The sequence below is a fragment of the Chaetodon auriga genome, chromosome 15 (assembly GCF_051107435.1).
Source record: "Chaetodon auriga isolate fChaAug3 chromosome 15, fChaAug3.hap1, whole genome shotgun sequence".
Taxonomy (NCBI): domain Eukaryota; kingdom Metazoa; phylum Chordata; class Actinopteri; order Chaetodontiformes; family Chaetodontidae; genus Chaetodon; species Chaetodon auriga.
Window position 1 is genome coordinate 21,723,179 of NC_135088.1, and position 20,575 is coordinate 21,743,753.

The window sequence follows — 20,575 nt, forward strand, 5'->3', positions numbered from 1 at the left end:
TGCTCCATTATTCCTCCTCTTCATTGTCATTGAATGTCTTGGCAAAGTGTGCATTCAGTAAACCTAAAACACTTCACAGACAGTATTTAGAGTCAGCATTTACTTACATATTTCCACTTGATGAACATCAGACCCTCTGGTGCTGGAGCTCCACCGTTGCATGGTATAACAATGGTGTCTCCATACAAGGCAGTCACACTGTCTGTACCCCATGCTGCAACATAAAAGGTAACACATTGAAGACCCACTGAAGAGATATGTGCTACCCCCAGTGCTGTTATGGAGTGTTTGTGCACATTAAACCCTAAATGTTCCAGCAGAGCTGTGTTACAGTCACAAGGTGTTAAAAACATCTGACATCGTAGGGAAACGAACCGCACCTTTTATACAAAAGTATAAGAGGTGCTTATGGGATTCACGCTTTTATCAGATGACACAATTAGCCTATGACCCCATGTTTCCAGACCCCTTACAGAGACTGTGGTATAGAGTATAAATGTCTAGAAATTGATTGGTGCGAACAAAGTGAATGAAGCAACACCACACAATGTTGTCACTCCAACTGTTGTGACACCACATTTCAAGCATTCCTCCCTGTTCAATGGCAGAGGTGTGAGGGGCTGGGCTCAGTGGGTCAAGCTCAGTGCTCCTTGTGCATCACCACAGCAAGGCCATTTCCTCTGTCCACAAAAGTGAGGGAACACTGCAGTGGAGTAGTTGCTATGGTGGCACAGCCCAGTCATGTGCAACGTGGGAGGAAGGAGAAAAAGGGTCGAGAGAAGATTGATGGATGGGGGTGAGAGCAGAGTGGAGGGACACTAAGGTCTTCACGCTCCAACTCTTTCTCTTTGAGCTTTTAGCTAAAAAGGCAGAAGCGGTTCAGATTCTGGTCATTCCAGAGTGATGAGGCCAGAACATGCACAAGTGCAGCTGCTACATGAAGTGGCTGCTTTTGCTCAAGCCAAGCCTCATGCTCATCAACTCATGCCTCTTTAGTTTTGAGCTAACTTTTACTGATATCAGTTCTTAACTACTGTTAGAATGCAAGAACACAAGTATCGTTTTCTAAAAACAGATTAAAACAAACCACTAACAACAAAACACAAAGCTTTAATTAAAAGACATTAAGTCACTTTCTATAAACAGGACCAACATCCTAGTCAGTGCTTAGGAAAACACATGCACAGCTCTGATCATTATTTTCACCAACAGCGCCATCTCATTACTGCACGCGTTCACACCAAAACCTCAGATTGCTTTCCACTATTTTCATTTCCTCAAAGACAATTAATTAAGTAAATTGGGTTTGACACCAAGAAACACTATTCAGCTGTGAAGAACTACATTTTTATGATACTCTATCTCCATCTGAGTTCATGTGCATCCAACCACCAACACAGATTACCCCATTAATCACTGATTAGTATCACACATCCACCAATTATGCTATTTAAAATCTGTCAGCCTTTAAAAACGTGAAAGTGAGCACATAGCCTTTCTTCATCCGGCAAAATCTAGTTTACTATATTCTTCCCTTCCGCATGATATTATAAGCAACGTCAGTTTTGACTTTTGGTTCTGTTTATTCACAAGCAGAGAACAGCCAACACTGTTTGAAGGTCTAAAAAAACACATCAATAGTGTGAGCATCCAATAACACAAAGCTTCATTGATTTTTTTATTTTTCACTGAATTCATGCAGAAAGCTGCTGTCATATTAAAGCAACTGTGTATGCAATGAGCAACACTACTTATGGTTTAATGAAGAAGACCATGAAAAAAGCTGCATGTTTTCTCTCGTAATGCAAGACACAAGCCACAAGGGAATTCCGCTCAAAGAGTCAGCTAAATTTAACATCTTTGATCACATAACAACAGTTATGGAGAAGTAAACAAACTGTCTCAGTGAATTTGAGCTGGATGGCCAATTACGAGAATCTGTGTGCCTCAAAACTTCAGGGGGCAAAGAATGAAAGTGCTAACAAAAAAGTTAACTTCTATAATTCTAGGAGGTATGAGAACTTGCTTGGTTTCACTGCCCGGTTGCTTGTCGCCTTTATACAGAGGTCACAGTTTCAGTGACCTACAGAAAACATGGTGAAAAAGTGGTGTAAAAAAATGTAACAGACTTTATGGCTACAAAGCGTGTATGCAGACATGGTGCAAAGCACTTCTAAGGCAAGAAAATGATGATGTGTCTGAACGTGTGTCTCTCTACACAAGCTGGTAAGAGTACTGACGTCTTAGCACCTGATTTTGTAATGATTTCCTAATGAGCAATAGCTGCAGAACCCCAATACACCAGTTTGTTTGTTTTTTCTTGGATTCTGACTTCTGACTTGAATCATAACAGATTGATAAAATGCATCAGACATATATGCATAAAATTTGATTAAACCTGAACATCAATTATTAGAAAATGAGCACCACATTTGTTCAGGTCTGCTACAGTACGGCATAGACACACAGAAAAAACAAGGGTAGGTTCTTGGGTTAACCCAGTTAAATATTAAATCCAAGTTGTTTCTGCTGACATGGTCCTTGTCAGGGCTGCAGCATGGTATGCATGGAAGAGAAACAGTGGCGACAAAGATGGATACCAAAGAACCAAAAGCAGCAAAAATGCAGCCAGGCCAATGTTCGCCTGACGTGATCATGCTGCCTTTCACATGTTCTTTTTAGAAACACTTACCAATAGGTTTGCAACACCACAATAAATCTGTACCAAACATCAGTACAGTTCTGAGCATGTTTTGTACTCCATTTAATTCTGCCATTCATTTTTTTTTTTTTTTTTTTAATAACTTTTGCTCAGACATCAGTGTTACCTAAGTGGAAAGTTTACATCATATGTTGGTGTATTTTATCTCTCTGGCTAAAACCCATAAATCATCCAGCATCTAGAGCAGTGGATCAACAAAAGAGCCAGGAGCTGTGCTACAGGAGAGCATTGTTCAGGCAGGTGGGAAGGAAGTAATAGCACATTAGCCTTGATGATTAACAGCTGAAAATAGCAGAGAGGAGAAAGCAGAGAAGAATTGTGTGTGGCCCACTTCACTTGGTATCAAATTATGGGTTCAGACTCACTACTGTGTGTACTGCAGTCTAAAGGAGACACAGGGTTTACATATCCCTCCACCTGGAATGCATCCTGTAATGTTAAGTAACAACTGGAGTTTTTTTCACTTCAGAAAACTTCATTAAAAAGTTTTGCCGTTAAATTGCTTCGGCAATAGTTTAATTAGATTTCTACAGTTAATTATGCATGACTGGTGTTCACAGGGCTAGTGCAACAAACACACTGTCAATCTCTCTACCACTGATTAATGATTCTGCAGGAATCACTTTATTAGATCTCAGTCTTACTGGAGACAGTGGGAGTGTGGTTATAGACAGCAGGCTATAAAACACTTGCCCACATGCTTTTCTCACTCTTTCTTCACTCTTTGCATCATCTCACCTCTTTCAAAAATCAGAAATTTAAATAGCGTGGCTGCACTCTATTCCACTGTGCAAACCATGTGCTGGGCTTGCTATCTCTTGGTCTAACGTAGAGTTTCCTCTCAGTTTGGCTGCAAAGCTACTTAGGATTTTCAACAGCCCCCTTTTTTCCGCCACGCTTGGTAAACGCCTTTCACAAACAAAAACCTACAACCCTCTCTGTCCTGAAGGCATGGTTTTGTTTGCTCTGGCAGTTCTAACACAATTCCTCTTATCTCACGATTATCCACCAGCTGAACAATGTGTTCCAGGGGAGATGAAAACAGGCCTTTCTGGGGTCTCCCCCTCCAGCCTTCATCATTACACAAGCACCTAAATTGACACTGCGAAGTTGGTGCTCTTGATATGTTTTCATGAACTTTTTCCACTTTTCAATGAGTCAACGTGCAATCCAACTGGGATTATTTTTTTCTCACACATCTCCTCAGAGTACTTTGTTATCAAACTGTAAAGGAGATGTAGACAGGAAAAGCAAAGAAACTGGATTTCAAATGACAGTTAAAAGCTGACTGTTAGTATTTCATAATGAAAAGCAAAGATGTTTTTGCTCTGCAGTACATGTTTTTAAGCATACACGTGTGTGTATCCAGGTCTATTATGCTCCTAACAAACTAAAAATACCTCTTTATGATGCTTCAATATGACTTTCCTTTTGATTCAGTTTGTTTTGGCCATGTTACAGCACATGGTGAGTAATAGACTAACTCACTTGATTGAATATAATACACAGCGTTCATGTGATATGAAGTAAACCTACACCACCTTGGCCAGCAGTGGAATCATCAGTTTCGGTGTGTGTGTGTCTGTCTGTGTCTGTGTGTGTATGAGATGGGAGATTGGGGGGGGGTTCCAGTCACTGAGCACAGGAGATGACTGAACAACAAGGCATACAGAGGAAAAAGGAGGATTCTAACTAGAGCAAAAAGATTTCTTCATGCAATATTTCATCCCAGTCAGCCTCATCGTGCAAGTCAAACTATTACCTAGAATATGGGTGTGTGTGTGTGTGTGTGTGAAATGGCATGTAGCCCCAAACCATGCCAGCTTGCAGCTGTCACAGTGAAATGTGATTCCTTGTATCAAGCACAGCCTCCAAATCAAACTGGAACTGTGATTGCACTTCCTCCCCTCACCACCTCCCTCCTGACACAAAAAAACACCAGCTAAGCCCAGGGAGTATAGTGGATTTATTGCTGAGTGACAATACGAAGTATAAATAAACTGGCAGATACATCCCTTGTCACCTTCAGTGCCAGTAAAGATAACAAGACTTGGCTTTTTCCTTTGCAGAGCAGGTGTGGAGTGTCGTGGCTTTGGGACAAGCTCACTCAGTCCTTTGTCAAGTGTGTGTGCATCTGTGTGTTTAAGTGAGATGCAGCTCAGTCAACAACAGAGGCCATGAGTGAAGAAAACACCTCCAAATGTCTTACACTTAATGCAGCTGTTGTTAAAAAGTTTGAGTGTGTATCTCATCAAATGGCAGGAGTCCTACCTGTACTTAATGAAGACCAACGTCAGTCAAAGTCATGCTTTTTGTAAAGTATGCCCCACAGATTACAGTGTATCACACAGAGGGAAAAGTGATGTGAGCCTGTATGACAAATCTGTGAAGCAAAGGCATGTCCAAGAGCTACACAAACATGTTCTGCCAATGAATGCAGTGAATGCAGGGATGTTTACGGCATTTCACTTTCAACCAGGTATCTGATTCTGACCACCTGACTGTAGTCACTTGATGTGGGTGTTACTAGTTAAATCAATCCTTGATGCTCTGATATGTCAAAGGCTGTCTAAATGTAAGATATGTGGCAAAGGTGATGAGATGGCCCAGGCATGGCACCGGAAAACCTTTCAAATCCCAGTGTTGAAGGTAAGGGAAACGGCAAGAGCAACACACTCTCGACATACAACACACTACAAAACATACAACACAGACTGAAGTAAATAGATATCTGCATCCATGTGCTTCTTCTGTGTTGTCTTGTTATGGACAAACAGTAAACATCTAATTCCAATTTAATGAGAAAGACAAAGACTAGAAAAAAGGCAAGACAGTCAGAGAAAAGCATCAGTGTCTGTGTATCCAGGTATGTGTGGTAAGGCATGTATATTTACCAACATGTCTTCACATGCCCTTTTCTGGTAGAAGAACAAAGGCGTCTGCACAGTACATACACACCGCCAGCCTCATTTATCACCCTGTCTGAATGCTTTGTCTGAGCATTCATGTATAAAATGTCACCATGATCATTTTTCTCTGCTTCTATCAAGCTTGCAGATTGCAGAGGAAACATTTGCATGTCTGCTGTTGCAGCGATATCTGAAATGTTAGAGGCTAAGCGCTCGTTCAGGCGAGGAGTTGATTAACATGCATTAGCATAACAACACATCTACTTGTCTCTACTCTGGAGCATAATGGTAAAAGCTTGACATTGCTGGGATTGCTATGATGGGTGGACAGTTCCCTTCTCACAGAGAAGTGCACTTTATATGAATGCTGTGTTTGTGCCAGATGATGTAAAATTACACTTGCCCTATTTGACCATGGGAAGAAGTGTGAAAAATATCTGGCATACTACGAAATGTAGTTAGATTTTGCACATAATGAAAGATGATTGAGACCATCACCCTCACATGGGCAGATCCCATGCTTTTTCAGTTGAGCATATGAGGCCTTGATGCACACTATCAGATGAATTAGTAATGGTCTGTTATACAGCAGTTTCTGGAGGGACTGTGAAAGTTTATCTCAGTGTAATGTAAAATATCTGTCTGAATTATAAATGAACCACAATGACCTAAAACTTACAGATTTACAAGATCCAAGTCACATTGTTCAAAGCAGACAAAGCAGAAAGAAGAATTTGGAAGTTCTGATCTGTGACACTTTCATTTAAAATGTTCGGCATGTTCATGTATAGTTCATGAATGTTTTCCCCTCTGCTCTTAAAGCAGCTATACTTGACATTTTTAGAATAAGAGCACATCAAACAGTGACGTGGAAATAATATCACAAAGTGAAAGGTATCACTCTTAGTGATGTACCTACAGAGAATTATCAGCTGAATCTGCAGCTCCCCTCAGCTTTACAGAGCTTTCTAATGAGTTCAGCTCATTCTTTAGTTGTCCAGCCACAACTTGGCCTTGACTGTTTTGGTTCACTATAACTGCTGTGGTTTTCTGATGCAGCAAGTAACTATTTTTAAAGAAAGAAATCTGAAACCCACTGTACACTACAGGACACGTTCACCAGCAAACAGCATACAGAAACAATTGATGGCTAGTTAGTCAACATAGCTGTAGCAGCTAAAGAGCCAAATAATTCCCCCAGGACTGGGCAGAGACCAAATACAGAACTGAAAAGAAAACGAATATTGGAATTACATTCATCTAGTGGACACAAACAAAACTCCAAATGAATGCTCATGTTGCTCTATCACTGCTGGATGTGTCAATAAACAACTGCTTGCTAATAAATTCACCATATCAAGTTACAAGCTGATGATATATTGTGTACATATGTTGTTTTCACAGCTTATTTCTGCAGCATCAAAGTGGCCCAAAAAATCTGCTACAGCAGGTTTAACAAACAGCTGCAGGTACTGTAAGAATAAGTAAAAGGAAGACTTATGTCACTGTGGTTGAACAGACAACACCTACTCAAGCTCAAACCTAAGCAACATAAAGTCCAAAGAATATACTGAATGTCACAATAGGGTGGAGATATGGAGACAAACACCTCAATTCTGCACAAAATACCTCTTTGCTCATGAACTAAATTGGCCAATTACTTATCACATATCATCCCACCCATGACTCAACCAAACAACACGTGTATGAGAGTATGAGTGTGCCTGAGAGAGATTTTTGTGTACGGATGCCTATCTGCATGAGTCATCAAAAGGGTTTCTGCCTTGGCAGTGATCAACGGCAGACTGAAAGTCAGACTGTAGGCTGGCTAAAAATGGCAGCTTGATTGAGGGGAAAGCAGTGATCATGCTGTCTGTTAACTGTGTGTGTGTCCTCAGCATACACAGGTAGGAGGAGATGTTTAGACTTCACCCACAAAACCTCTCTTGCCAGATATGTACCACAGACTTCCCCTTGACAGTCCTCAGACCTCCTTCCTTCCCACATAGTGTCAACATGTGTCCTGAGCACTGCTGTAGAGCAACAACAGATATATTGAATATAATGCCTGGCTGCATTTTTTAAGAGGTACTCCAGTGACTATTGTGCTTCAGTTAAGTTGGGGGAGTAATGAGAGGTAATTTTTTTTGAAAGGTCAAAATCTGTGCAGCAGGGGCTGAGATATTCTGGCTTTTAGTCCCTAGTAAGAGTCATTCCCCAGAATCACAGGATTCTAAACCTCCTATAATGCAACTAAAGGCATCATTTTGTCACACCCTCTTGACTAGAAAATTCCCATGTCTTTGAAACACAACACCCCCACTTACCACACAGGCTTTCTATGTTGTCCTCTTGATGAAGAAACTACACTTGATGTGTAAAAAAGTAAGAGTGCCCCTTTAAGATCTGTAAAGACATTTTGTAACGTTTCAAATACAGTTAGACAAATTCACCCCAGGAGTCCTGTATGTTCAATAACCATTACTTCATTTGAAAAGGCCCTGAAAACCAACTGTCTCAATCACTTTCTTAGGGTAGTGTGAGTTTTGATATGAGAGATTTCTGAAGTGATTTCATGTATTTCTGTGCACCAATCAGACTTGAATATTTGAATCATAATGTGGTGACAGTTGTCAGGTTTTTTGCTTATGCTGCACGCTGTCAAATCAGATCAAACCACACCCTCACAGCCCTGAGGAAGCAGATTAACTGAGCTTCCTTTTGAAACCAAGTTTTTGAGTGCTTTAAAGGAAAGTGAAAATGTAAATATTAGGTACGGTCACATGCACGGACACATCATTTTATCAGATAGCCTGTTCACTGATAAGAGAAACTGATTGTGCACATCCCTAATAAGTCACTGTACGCCATGCTTCATGACTGCAGAATAGCTTGTTTCTCCACAGGTCAAACCAATTACCAATAACTAGTTATGTCATGCAATACATCAAGTTCACTATCTTGCTCCTCTTTATTGCTTTGGAGCCTGTGTTTCCAAAATGTGAGCATATCAACAGGGAGACTGACTGCCTTAAATCACTATCTCAGATATGCCCAGTCATAGTGTTCCATGCTTTGAATCCATAAGGCCCGATTAGACATAACCCTCAGGGAACTGATGAAATCCTCAGTCAACCGGAACCATTAGCACCAGTGAGATAGTTTTAAGGTTTTAAACGTAAGCTTGTACTGTATGTTTGGCTTTGGACACAGTTTATCCTAGCATCATGTATGGCATGACAGGACAGACGTCAGCCAGGGCAAGGGGTTGGATTCCCACTACATACCTACTGAAAGAATGTCCTGTGTGACGTACTGTATCATGGGGCACTTTGGATGAAATGGTTCACTAAATGATCTGTTATCTGCAGTTGGAGCACTCTCTTAAGATGTAAGAAAAAAAGCCTTTTAGAAACACGAGTGGCCTGATGTGGAATATTAAGGACTTGTATAGCAAGGCTACATTTCTATAATACTTCAGCAAAAAAAGAAATTTTCAGGATATCTAAATAAGTCAACGATGTTGGAGCTTCAAGGAAGGAGTTATAGCTATTTGAATCTGTGATGTTAGGGTTCCAGTGGTCTGCACAGCAGGATAAAAAACTTAACTATCACAATACAAGACAGCGGAGAGAACAATTCAGCTTCACTGGTCTAAGCCCTCGACCCTACCATCAACATAGTGGGGAAAATAAGCAGCTGGCACTTCCTCCAGTCACACATAATGGTCCTCACCTGGAGAAGATACAGCCACGCAGGCCTCCTCGCCAAAAATAAAAATGAAAGCTGTAATCTTGTTTCGGGAGATGTAATTGAAAACAACCCAGTGTGCCAGGGCCAGGAAGTGTAAGTGAGCAGATGGTAATTAGCTTCAGTGCGATCCATGGATCACATTAAGGAAAGGCTCCAGCATATTAGCACTAAGTCAGCTAAAGGAGATGTTTTGATGATGCAGTTCACATTTTAACTTGAGCTTTTCTGGCAAATGTATGGCTACATCTGAATGGAGACCTTCCCCTCCTCCAAAATAAATCCTCCATTTAGCATTCTACTCAAACTGCTTTTGATCATTCAAATGCATGCCCACCCCTGAAAGACACAGAGTGGCATATTGATAAAATCCTCTCCAAGTGAGGATGAGATGAATTATTTTTTACCAAGGTCAAATGGCCAACGTATGGAATGAGAACATCTTCAATCTTGGCTGTCATGATGACTGTGGAATAAATCTGAATTTCACAGCTTAAAAGAATCTAATCTGTTCCGCAAACCTGTAATCCTCTTTTTCATTCTAGACTGTGTTTCTTTTCCCTCTGGATGCTCGCAGGTTTCCTTCTAAGGGATGCTTGGATAAAACTTGAGGGATTTGGAATAACTCTCAGAGGTAAATGATGGATACAATGTCAGCACTTACAGAGGGCAGTCCTGTACCATCTGCAGGGTCCCTCACCCAAGTGTAACACTACACCCCTGGAGGCCTGCAGCCAATCTGTTGAGGTCAGTGCGAGTAATGGATTGAGTTGCTGGCACTTAACGGATAATTTGTCGGCAGCAAAGCGGCAATCAAGAGGCCATATGTACATGAATGTTTCCATGAATATCTGCCAGCAGCACCATCTGTATCAATCTGAGTCGAAGCTACAGGGAATACATTTAAGTTGTTAGTCTGGACTGGAGTGTCAGTGTATACCTGCTAAATACATGGTGTCATATTACCAACCGTCATTTGTTATAATGCCTTACATGTTATACCAAATGCTCCATTTGAGTGGCCAGTTTGTCTCACTGCAATACATTCCCACTTGACAAAAGCTTTTCCTTTTAACCATGATTTTGAGCATTACCATTGTAGTTAAAGCTTCTGTTAGGAAAATCAGTGTGTAACTGTGGAAAAAAAAAAAACACAATGTAAGTGCTGCACATCTTCACCACTACACTGTCCAGCAAAATTACTCGACACAAATATTCCTTGTGACATTTAACAGCAACACAAATCCTTCAGTAAACAGGCACAGCAAAGTGCAGTCTGTTAGTCTACTCAGAATCTTAGAACACTACACCCAGAAACCACTGATTTTACATTACCTTTATTCTGCGATGCCATACAGCTCAAGTTACAAAACATGTAGATGTTGTGTCCGCAGACACAAACATTATCCACAGTGATTTTCTATGTGCATAATTTATACTTAGGAATGTCACCATCAGATTGTGCTCATTTCAGTCCTCTCATAAACACAAAAAATACATATTCAGTTCAAAGTCATAGCAGATCACACCCTTTGTATTTAGGATTCTTCCTTAAGGAAAAAAAATTCACATGCTGTCACATATTTGTGGTTTGAAAAAAAAAAAGTTTATGGAAATAACAGAGGATTAACGTTTTTGGGTGGACCTTTCCTTTGAGCTGTGTCTGAATTAGAGCTGTAAAACCACTGTCTCGAAACCTGTTCTTGCAACCACACACGGAGCTTCAAAAGCCAGTCAGGCTAATCACAGCTTTTGTTTAAGTACAAAAATGTGTGTAGGACGTTTGAACGTAAATGAGGGACCCTCAGGTATTTCTGAATTGAAAACTATAAAATCTTCTGCACCTGAAGATATTTTCCAAAGATGAGGTTGGAAGTTCTCACGTGGACAATCACAAGTCCTGGAACCAGTCCTATGTTTGCTATTTTAAGTCATTTTGTCGAAATCAATTAAGTGGAAAGGTCCCATATGCTATTAGAACATCTCTGCTTCAGTGCCTGTGGAACAACAGAGATACAGCCAGTGGAGGTGGGGTTGTGACCTTTGTTCTGACACTTCTAACAAAATCATGTTTTATAAGTAGCAGGGTGTGGCGGATGCTGAATTCTAATAGCTGCCTGTTGGCAGTTAAGACTTGCTCAGAGGACAAACAAGCGCCCCTGTAGTCTTCTGCCCTCTGCCCTTACTTGTATATGTCTTTTCTCTGTTTCACACACACACAGATAAACATGGAAACTGCTTACTGGTTTACGCATGTCTCATATGCAAAAACGGAGAGCTACTTTTTAAACACTATGCCTTCAAACCAAGACATGCTAAATGTAAACATTTTATCTAATAATACCTGAGTACACTTGCTGAAGAAAAGGGAGCAGAGACAGTCTTAAAATGCGCTTGGTTTACTTTTACTTAATTTAAATCTGTCGCAGCACTGCTACTACAGAGAAACCCATGAGGTTCCTTTTGGCAAGACAGCTCAAGTTTTATGACATGCAGAATGGAAAAAAAATCTGCTAACAGTCAGCATGACTTCTCATTGCCAGCTGGATTTGAAGAATAAGGACAAGGCCACTGACTTGTGGTGCGGAGGTCAGAACGGGCCTCGTGAGTCCCAGTGGATTCCTCTGGCTCTGACAGAGTGGAATAACTACCTTTTTTTAATGACCACTAGCATGGTTTTATTTAGGCAGAAGTTTAGTGCATTCCCACCTGCTCTGTCTTTTGCATACATGTATATAAAGTCTTGCAAATAATGTCATATACCTCCTTAAAATGCTGTCCTGTATTTACAGAAGCTGTTTTTACAGCACTACCCCCCTCTATCCCCATGCTAATTCAGCTGAGAATGGGCCACACAGGAAATGCAGTAGACACGGAAGACACTGAAAGGGCTCATGTACTTTATATTCCCATTTTAAAGCAGAAATCTAATTTTGTGGCAGTTCAAAGATGTGTATTTGTGTCTGTGTCTGCAATCATGCACATGCATGTTGGAAGAACGGTCATTAATTTCTGGAACAAGTTCAGCTGCACAGGAAGCTGTGCACCTCAGACAGTTTTCACTTTTTGAATGAGTACTCGTAGATATTTTTGGTGTGTGTGAATGTGTGTGTGCATTGTATAAACATACACACACTTTACATTTAACCTATTTGTCTTCACACAAGTTTTGCTGTTTGTTTCACCAAACAAAGTACTTATGCAAGGTGAACTAGTGTTTCTATGTGACTATGTATGAATACATGAGCATCGTAACGAACTATACAGAAATACATCAAACACATCCAAGTGATCAAATCACATATTAATCAATTTGAACTTTTCTCTGTGACATTCAACAGAGGAAATCTGAGTGGGGAAAGTGACTTTACTCCAACTGCTGCGATGGAGCTGCCCACTGGCAGGCAGATCAGACTGTGGTTGTACTGGATGGCTTCTAGGTATGTATGTGTACATGAGTAAATGTGATCAGGGCATTCCTTAAAAAAGAGAGCGTTGCTCTCAGTGAAACTCCCCTGAATACATAAACGTAGAATAAAAATAAAGGTAGAGAAGAACTGTGTTTCCAAGCTCACTTTTACAACTGTGTAATGGAGTTCTACCCAGATAGACAAAAGATGAAAATTCAAAGAGATATTCCATCAAAAAGAAACACAGTGTCATCATAGTTATACTTCAGCACTGGAAACAGCCACCTTCCCATTATTCTCCCTCACAAGTCCATTCCAATTTTCCCCACTGTTGAACATTATAAAGCAGAAAAAAGGCAATCAAATGTCTTAATGCATGAAATAAAAACCATAAGAGACCAAGGTACCACAAGGCGCACTACTCATCTGTCCAGTCTGAAAGGTAAGTGGACTCCACACTCAGTAGCTTAGCACAACAGAGCCTTTGGGGGTTGGTGGGGGAAGACAAGGTCCAAGGGATGAAGGGTGCTGTACTGGCAAGTCTCCAGAGAGGGGGAGAGATCACTGGCTTTCACCAGACATGAATGGCTTCCTCCCTTTCAATCGTTCCCTCCATCCATCTCTCACAAAGCTAAATGATAGACCATCAGTGGCACATCACTGGCTAGAGTAGCTCCTTATGGATCATTATAGACCAAGCTAATTAGCAGTTGTTAGTCTGTGGCTAAGTGAAGCAATCCCAACTTCCAACACACACACACACACACACACACACACACACACACACACACACACACACACACACACGCACATGCACATGTAAACACACACACACACACACACACACACACACACACACACACACACACACACACAAGTATACAGCCTCCATTTCATGAGCTAAAATAATGGCAGATGCTTTAAAGAAGACGGGATAAATGGCAGGCTGAGTACAGTGTACAGACTTTTGGCCCTGGGCTTGGCCCTTTGGTCATATCGTATTCCACAACTTGTGAGGACAAGTATCAGGGATTTGATGTGTTTGACTGTTTTTGGGTTGCATTATGTTATCTGTCCTCATGCTATTCACTGCACCTACTGATAAGACGATATGTCTTGAGCTCCATTAAAGAAGGATTGCTCTCAGCAGTCTAATTAAACTGTGCAGTCAAACCTACTTTTGCAGTCCGATGAAGACCATTCTGGACTGAATCATTTTCAGTAAATTAAATGGTTATATTGTTAGCATGCATGGCACTGCTTCACTGGACCAGTTCAATTTTATTTTTGGCTACACTTTGACGCACACTGGAGTGATGCCTGCTGTCAGCACCAAAATCATCTGTGTCTGGCAGACAGCTCTGCTTAAAAAGAAAAAAACAAGCGCAAACAACAGGCCTGAGGCTCCATGGTTTGATCATTTTAAAGACATGTGACCACTTAATGATAGCTGCTTCCATTACCGAAGGGACCACGAAATAAGACTTGACCATGCACTCTTTAAAATGCTTGTGACAGCAACCAGTGTTACAGAGGCCTTTTCAAAAAGAGTAGCTATTGGCTGCAAAAGAATTCCCGGAAGACATCAAACTCAAATCTGCATATGAATATATTGAATATGCATACAGAACTGTGGTAAGACAATGTCCAAAATAAGCATTGGACACACAGATTTGTGGATAAACTCTTGGGAATCAATACATTTCTATTGTTCCCCATCATTGGAAGAGGCCCAACAACAAAATGCAGAGCAACATGAAAATGTGCTAAATCCAAACATAAAGTCACCAAGATGGTAAAAAGTAAGCAAGATTTCTTATTCTCCACACTGAAATTTTGTGGTGTTGATTCATTGTGGACTTTATTAATGATGAATAAAAAGAGATTATTTTAAGATGTCATTCAGTCAAATCAGTACCAACAGTTGAGTGCCTGAGAACAAAATGACTCTTTAGTACGGCATAGGCCTTTGTAGAAGCATACACACTATATAATTTCCATACACTCCATGAATTCATTTGTTCAGCCATAGACAGAATGTCCAAAAGGTGCAACCTCAACCACCTCAGAGTGCGTAGTGATCAGTAATTGAAATAAGAGCTTTCCCTCAGTGTTCCAAAATCATATACACTAGATGACATCAGATAACACTAATGACTGATTGAGGTGCACTGCATGTCCATTATGTGCCTATTAGAGTCACCAATGTCTCTTTGTTTCAATCCACTAATAAGGAATCCATTGGTTAATTCAAAACACTAACAGCAGCAAAGTCCTGCAAGCCAATGCAAACTGAACTGAGGATGAAAATGGAGTTGAATCCACTTTTGCTATGCCTTACCCTATCTCTTCCTCCTTTATTCCACCCATACCAGAAGTGGAAAAATACACTGAGAGAAGGTAGAAAGAGAATGAGAAAGAACGAAGGTCAACAAGCATCAGTGCACAGTCGTGGTGACACACATTGTATGGGTACATCACCAGATGAGAAGCCTATCAAATGGCCCTGACAACCCAACGTACAGCCTATGTTCCCACAGTTAACGCAGTTAATGGTTACTTAAGCATCAACTTCAGCCGTACAGAAAATAAGCAGAATGTGGCAAAGACAGGGATATGTGGAATTCTGTTTTTCTTTCTTACTTTGTAACAGCAACAAAAAGAAACATTTCCCCAGAGGGTTTGGCTCAAACATCCATTCACACACAGACACGGTTCCTTTTGCAGATGCATGCACTTCATCTGGACTCTGACTGGGCATTAAGTTGTTTCAGAACAGCTCACCGCCTGCAGCTACTGTGAAAGATTCTCCAAACACTGCAGGTGTTACAGCACAGCCCTATCATTACCCGGCTGCCTTTTACCCTCCCTCCTGCTCATTCCACTCTCCTCTTACGTCTCCTGTCCGTTTCAAACCAAATTTTAAAGCCTGAATATGTGCTTTGATCCAGCCCTAATCCCCAGCCTTGCTGCTTGAGAACTTTACAGTTGGGAGCAAATTGATTGACAGTTCATAATCCCTTTCTCTGGTATGCCCTAACACACACACACACACACACACACACACACACACACACACACACACACACACACTAGTACCTACCTTGTCCTCAACCCCATTAACCAAAATTAATCAAAAGTTGTGCACAAAACAGTGAGGCCTTTCTTTGGTTTGAGGTTTGGAGGCAGCTGGACAGCCAGCAAGGTGGGGAGAAGGGACTGATAAGGGACAAATACAGTGCTGTGTTAGCACTCCCCAGATCCTGCCGAAGTAGTACGATCTTGACACAAGTATGAGAGCATGAATACATGCATATACACTTCAGTCATTCTGATGTTAATAAAAATTAAGGATTAAAATGACACATAAGCCTCTTTTGTTTCTCACAGGTTGGTGTGAGATCTCCACAGTGAATGGACATGAACAGGAAGGATGCCAGGGAGAACATGGCCTTGACTTAATGCTACATTCAGGCAAAGTAGAGCACAAAAAAAAAGAAAGAAAGAAAAATCTGGACTCCTCTGCTACAAATCATTAAGGCATCACATTCCAGGATTGTAAGCAATGGGACAAGAACGAGACTGGAGGTCATGAATGTTTCGAGTGTTTTCATTCCTCCATCAGCTACTATTGTTTGAGATCAGATTTCCTTCATTCCCACAAACACCTGCCACTGCTAAAAAACCTCTGGCATTCCCAAAGTAAATAACACATGGGTTAGCTTGGTCAGGGAGAGAATGTCTTAAAACAAAAGCCATTATTTTCATGTAAACTAAGTAAAAGGACTGCAATTACACATGGACTGTCTTTATATGGCACTCTTCTCATCTTACCAACCACTCAAAGCACTTTACGACACAGAACACCTATTCACACACACACACACACACACATTCACACACTGGTGGCTACCATACAAGGTGCCACTGCTCATCATGAGCAATAACCAGTCACACACACTGATGACACAGCAATGGGAGCAATTTGTTTGTTCAGTAAGTTACCCAAGGACATGTAGACAGCAGGGGCCAGGCATCAAGTCACCAACCTTCTGATTAGTAGATGACCGCTCTAAATCCTGAGCCCCAGCCATGCGACTAAGCCATGAAAGGTAGTTTTAAATCAATTCAACATCATATTTCCTTCAAACAATTGGAACATCCTTTCTAGAGAGAATTAACTTAATTGAAGACTTTTATTTTCATCCTCTTCACGGCTGGCTTGGTGATTTGATCTTCCTTGTCTGATGAGTTGTTTGTACACAATTTGTGCTGAAGAAGTTCTAGTGAGTAAAGCTGGGCTTTATCATTAAAGATGGACAAATTTCTTTGATCAATATTTGATGTTTTTGGCCTTCTTGCTCTTCAGTGCTGTGCTACAAATGTGGTTATCTTCTCCAAAATGACTTTAGAAAATTACTTAAGTACAGAACTACTCATGAAATGTGCTTTGCAGAATATGGGTCCACCTTGGAGAGACTGCACTATCACAAAATAAAATGCATGGCTGCATGTGAAGAACTCCATACATTGGTGGATATTCCATTGAACTTTCTCCTCTCCAGACATTGATTTAGGTACTTTCTACTTTAGCTAATTAAATATTTATACCAATAATTTCAATTTGACTTCGGACTGGGGAAAAATTACTTTTTCTTAAGGAGGAAATTGTGTCACCATTTTCTGTCCTGCTGTTCCCACCATCCCTGTAGACTGAGGAAATAAACAATATTAAAGTGAGTAAAAACAGTCCTTTACCATTCTGCCTGAGCTGAAGAAGTGTGTAGCTCGCTGCTAAAGGCAGAACATCGGCTATGCAAATATTGACTGTGTACACACACAAACACACACATATGCACACATACTAAGATAAAATGTTAAACAGGTGGTCAGAAGCAAAACTGACCCTTTCTCTGTGAGTCTCTCTCCCTCCAGCCATGAGTCCAAATGGATAGGACAGGTCAAACAGGTCAAACAAATTATTCCCACTCCCTCTGAAGTGCCTCTGTGGGGGGTGGGGTGGGGGGTTTCTTTAGAAACCTCTTCCTGACAGCTGCTTTTGTCATTATCATGCTACCTTGGACAAAATACACGCTGAGGGCCACAACTCAGCAAAATGGATTGCAAGGGTCTATGTTTCTCCCATTCTGAAAAAAGCCTACTTACTGTCCTTTCATGCCCATCGCTCCTCATTACTCACATGCATCTGCTGAGGAATGCAGACCACTGTGATGTCTGAGGGGGTTGGCTATTTATATTTCAACCATGACAGAGAGAAAGAGAGATTGATTCAGGGACTCCCGTGGGTTTAAGTATGACCAGAACACAAGGCAAATGTGATTAAAAACCAATTGACCCAAGAACAAAATGGGAGGATGAAGACAATGAGACCCTTCTGAGAAGTTGAAGACATTTATAAAATAGCACAGGCTCAAACAGAAACAATCAATCTCTACCTTTAGTGGGACTGAAAACGCAGAAGCAATTTAAGTGTCTCATGATTTTAGCATTTGAGCATTACTTTCACAGTTGTGTGTCTTGTGTCTTTCATGTCTGCTCCAGCTGATTTTCCATCACATTTTATTTATCCTATTTCATCATCAAGGATGAAAGTTTGAGACTTTCATCCTTTAATGAACAAGAAAACAGTTTTCTTTTTATCCGCAAAGGCAGACCAAAGGTGTCCTGGGAACAATTATTTTTTAAAACTATCAGCTGCTTATTCGACCACTGTCCAACAGCGATGACTTTTCTGAGACAAACTCAATGTGGAAGTGGCTCTACTGGAGCAGACACTTTTGTGGTTTACGATTCTCACAGATTTCACTTTTCTGAGATCATATTAAATGTGTACATCAGTGGCCACAGTTACTGCATTTTGGAACAGTCTGATTCAGAGCAGATCACTTTGGAGACAGGAATTACTGCCTCATGGTTGTCTGCCACCACCAACTAGTCAAGTTGCATTTACTTCCATGTCTGTCCAGACTCATCTAATATATGTAGTAAAGACTCTGAAGGAATATAAAAAAGAGAGAGACTGACAGAGAGCTTCATCACATGGTGCAACAACAATCACCTGAAGCTCAATATCAGCAGAAGCAATGAGCTAGGTGATGGACTGCAATGCTTTAAATATGACTGTTGCTGCAGAGACGCTTCAAATTGTAAAACGTAGATGCTTCATACACATCTTCAAGCCGGCAGCACAGCAGATCTATACAATCAGCACAGTTTCAAGGTGAGCACTTAAGATTAGTGTCGCCAACTGACCAAATGTGAAATATGGTCACAATCTCCCCTTCTGTTCCTGAGTTACGGTGCTGAATAACAGCCAGAAAAGTGTTTTTGCAGAACATCATGAAGCAAAGTTGACCTTTGACCTTTTGAATATAAAACGTCATCGCCTCAGCATTTTATTCTATGAGACATTTGTGTGAAATGTTGTCCTTGAGTTATGGCCAAAAATGTGTTTTGTGAGGTCACAGTGACCTTTGACCCCCAAAATCTAATCAGTTCATCCTTCAGTCCAAGTCAATGTTTGTGCCAAATTGGTGTTCCTGAGATATCGAGTTCACGTTCATCGAGTATGTAAGTAAGTATGTAGTATAGATGAGGTGGACAACCCAAAAAAAGACGTCAAGAAAGCCCTCCCTGTGCATCGGAAAGAACAAAGAGCTCCAGCTCATTCTGATGCTGTGTTGCGAATCTCAGCTGCTACTTTTGCCTCAGCCTTACTCAGGGGACCATGTGTTATTGCTGGTCTACTCCAAAAGTGAAACACACACACTTCATATAAACTTCCTGATCAGCTGCAGCTTGGCCTCTGTGTGCCCCTATATGTGGTGCCCTGTAGTAGGAGGTGGAGATGGAAAGGCAAGTTCCCTTGAGAATTGCGGCTAATTCACTCTATATGGAAAAATGCCCTCTGCTGCTTCAGCAGGCTGCGAAGGCACCAGCATGTCTGGAAAGCAGCATTATGCTTGTCAGCGGAGATGGACACAAACATTAGGCCCTCTTGTTAAAAACATAAACATGAGTGCCTTTCATTGCTTACTAACCACTTAATTTGCCAAAAAACAACGGGCACTGTAAGCATTTGTTTTCTAAGCTGAACAGACAGTCTGACAGACAAGTACAACAATTAAGAGCAAGGAAGAAATTTTGACCTTCAGCAGATGCCCTGTTGTTAGGCCTGTTAGTGTGCATGCATAAGGCATGCACTTGCCAGTTGAGGAAAGTGAAATGCACAATTGCCTTCTCAGTGGAGGTCCATTACCAGAAACACAGAGAGAGTCAACTTGTGGCAGCTTTCCATGTTTATCAGAGTGGATATTAATGGACACAGCTTGTCAAGTGATGTTCTCCAGCAAATGGTTAAAACAAGTCCATCAGCAGCTAAATGCTCTGGCACTCAGGCTTGGCTGATATGGAGGAAAGAAACACTAAACAGAGTTGTGAATGGGCTCTTTATCATGATGATATCTGCACATGGTTATCTAGAAATGGCAAATCCACTCAAGGATTCCCATCACCCCACTGGAAACAGGCCTATCTCAGTCTTATCTGAAAGCTATGCAGATATCAAAAGGATTTTGTTATCTATCAGATATCATGAAAAAGAATTTCTAAAAAAAAACAAAAAACCCTCAAATGCAGATTAAAAAAAGTCTGTGGGACACTGACATTTAAGAGGAAAACCATAAATCTCTCTGCAGCAGTTCTGCATTTGATTGAACTTTTGGCTAACCTGGAATGGACTGGAAAGCTAAAAACTATGTGCT

At 40.9% G+C, this 20,575-nt stretch overlaps 1 protein-coding gene across 4 annotated transcripts in view; it reads right to left on the bottom strand.

Moving 5' to 3' along the window:
- The window catches only part of alcama (activated leukocyte cell adhesion molecule a), a 67,666-nt gene that overhangs the window by 26,012 nt on the left and 21,079 nt on the right, over positions 1-20,575 (bottom strand). For all 4 annotated transcript variants that reach the window (XM_076749759.1, XM_076749755.1, XM_076749758.1 and 1 more), the window contains exon 2: positions 108-214. In XM_076749759.1, the coding sequence (XP_076605874.1) occupies positions 108-214 (107 nt within the window). The remainder of the gene's footprint in view (positions 1-107; positions 215-20,575) is intronic.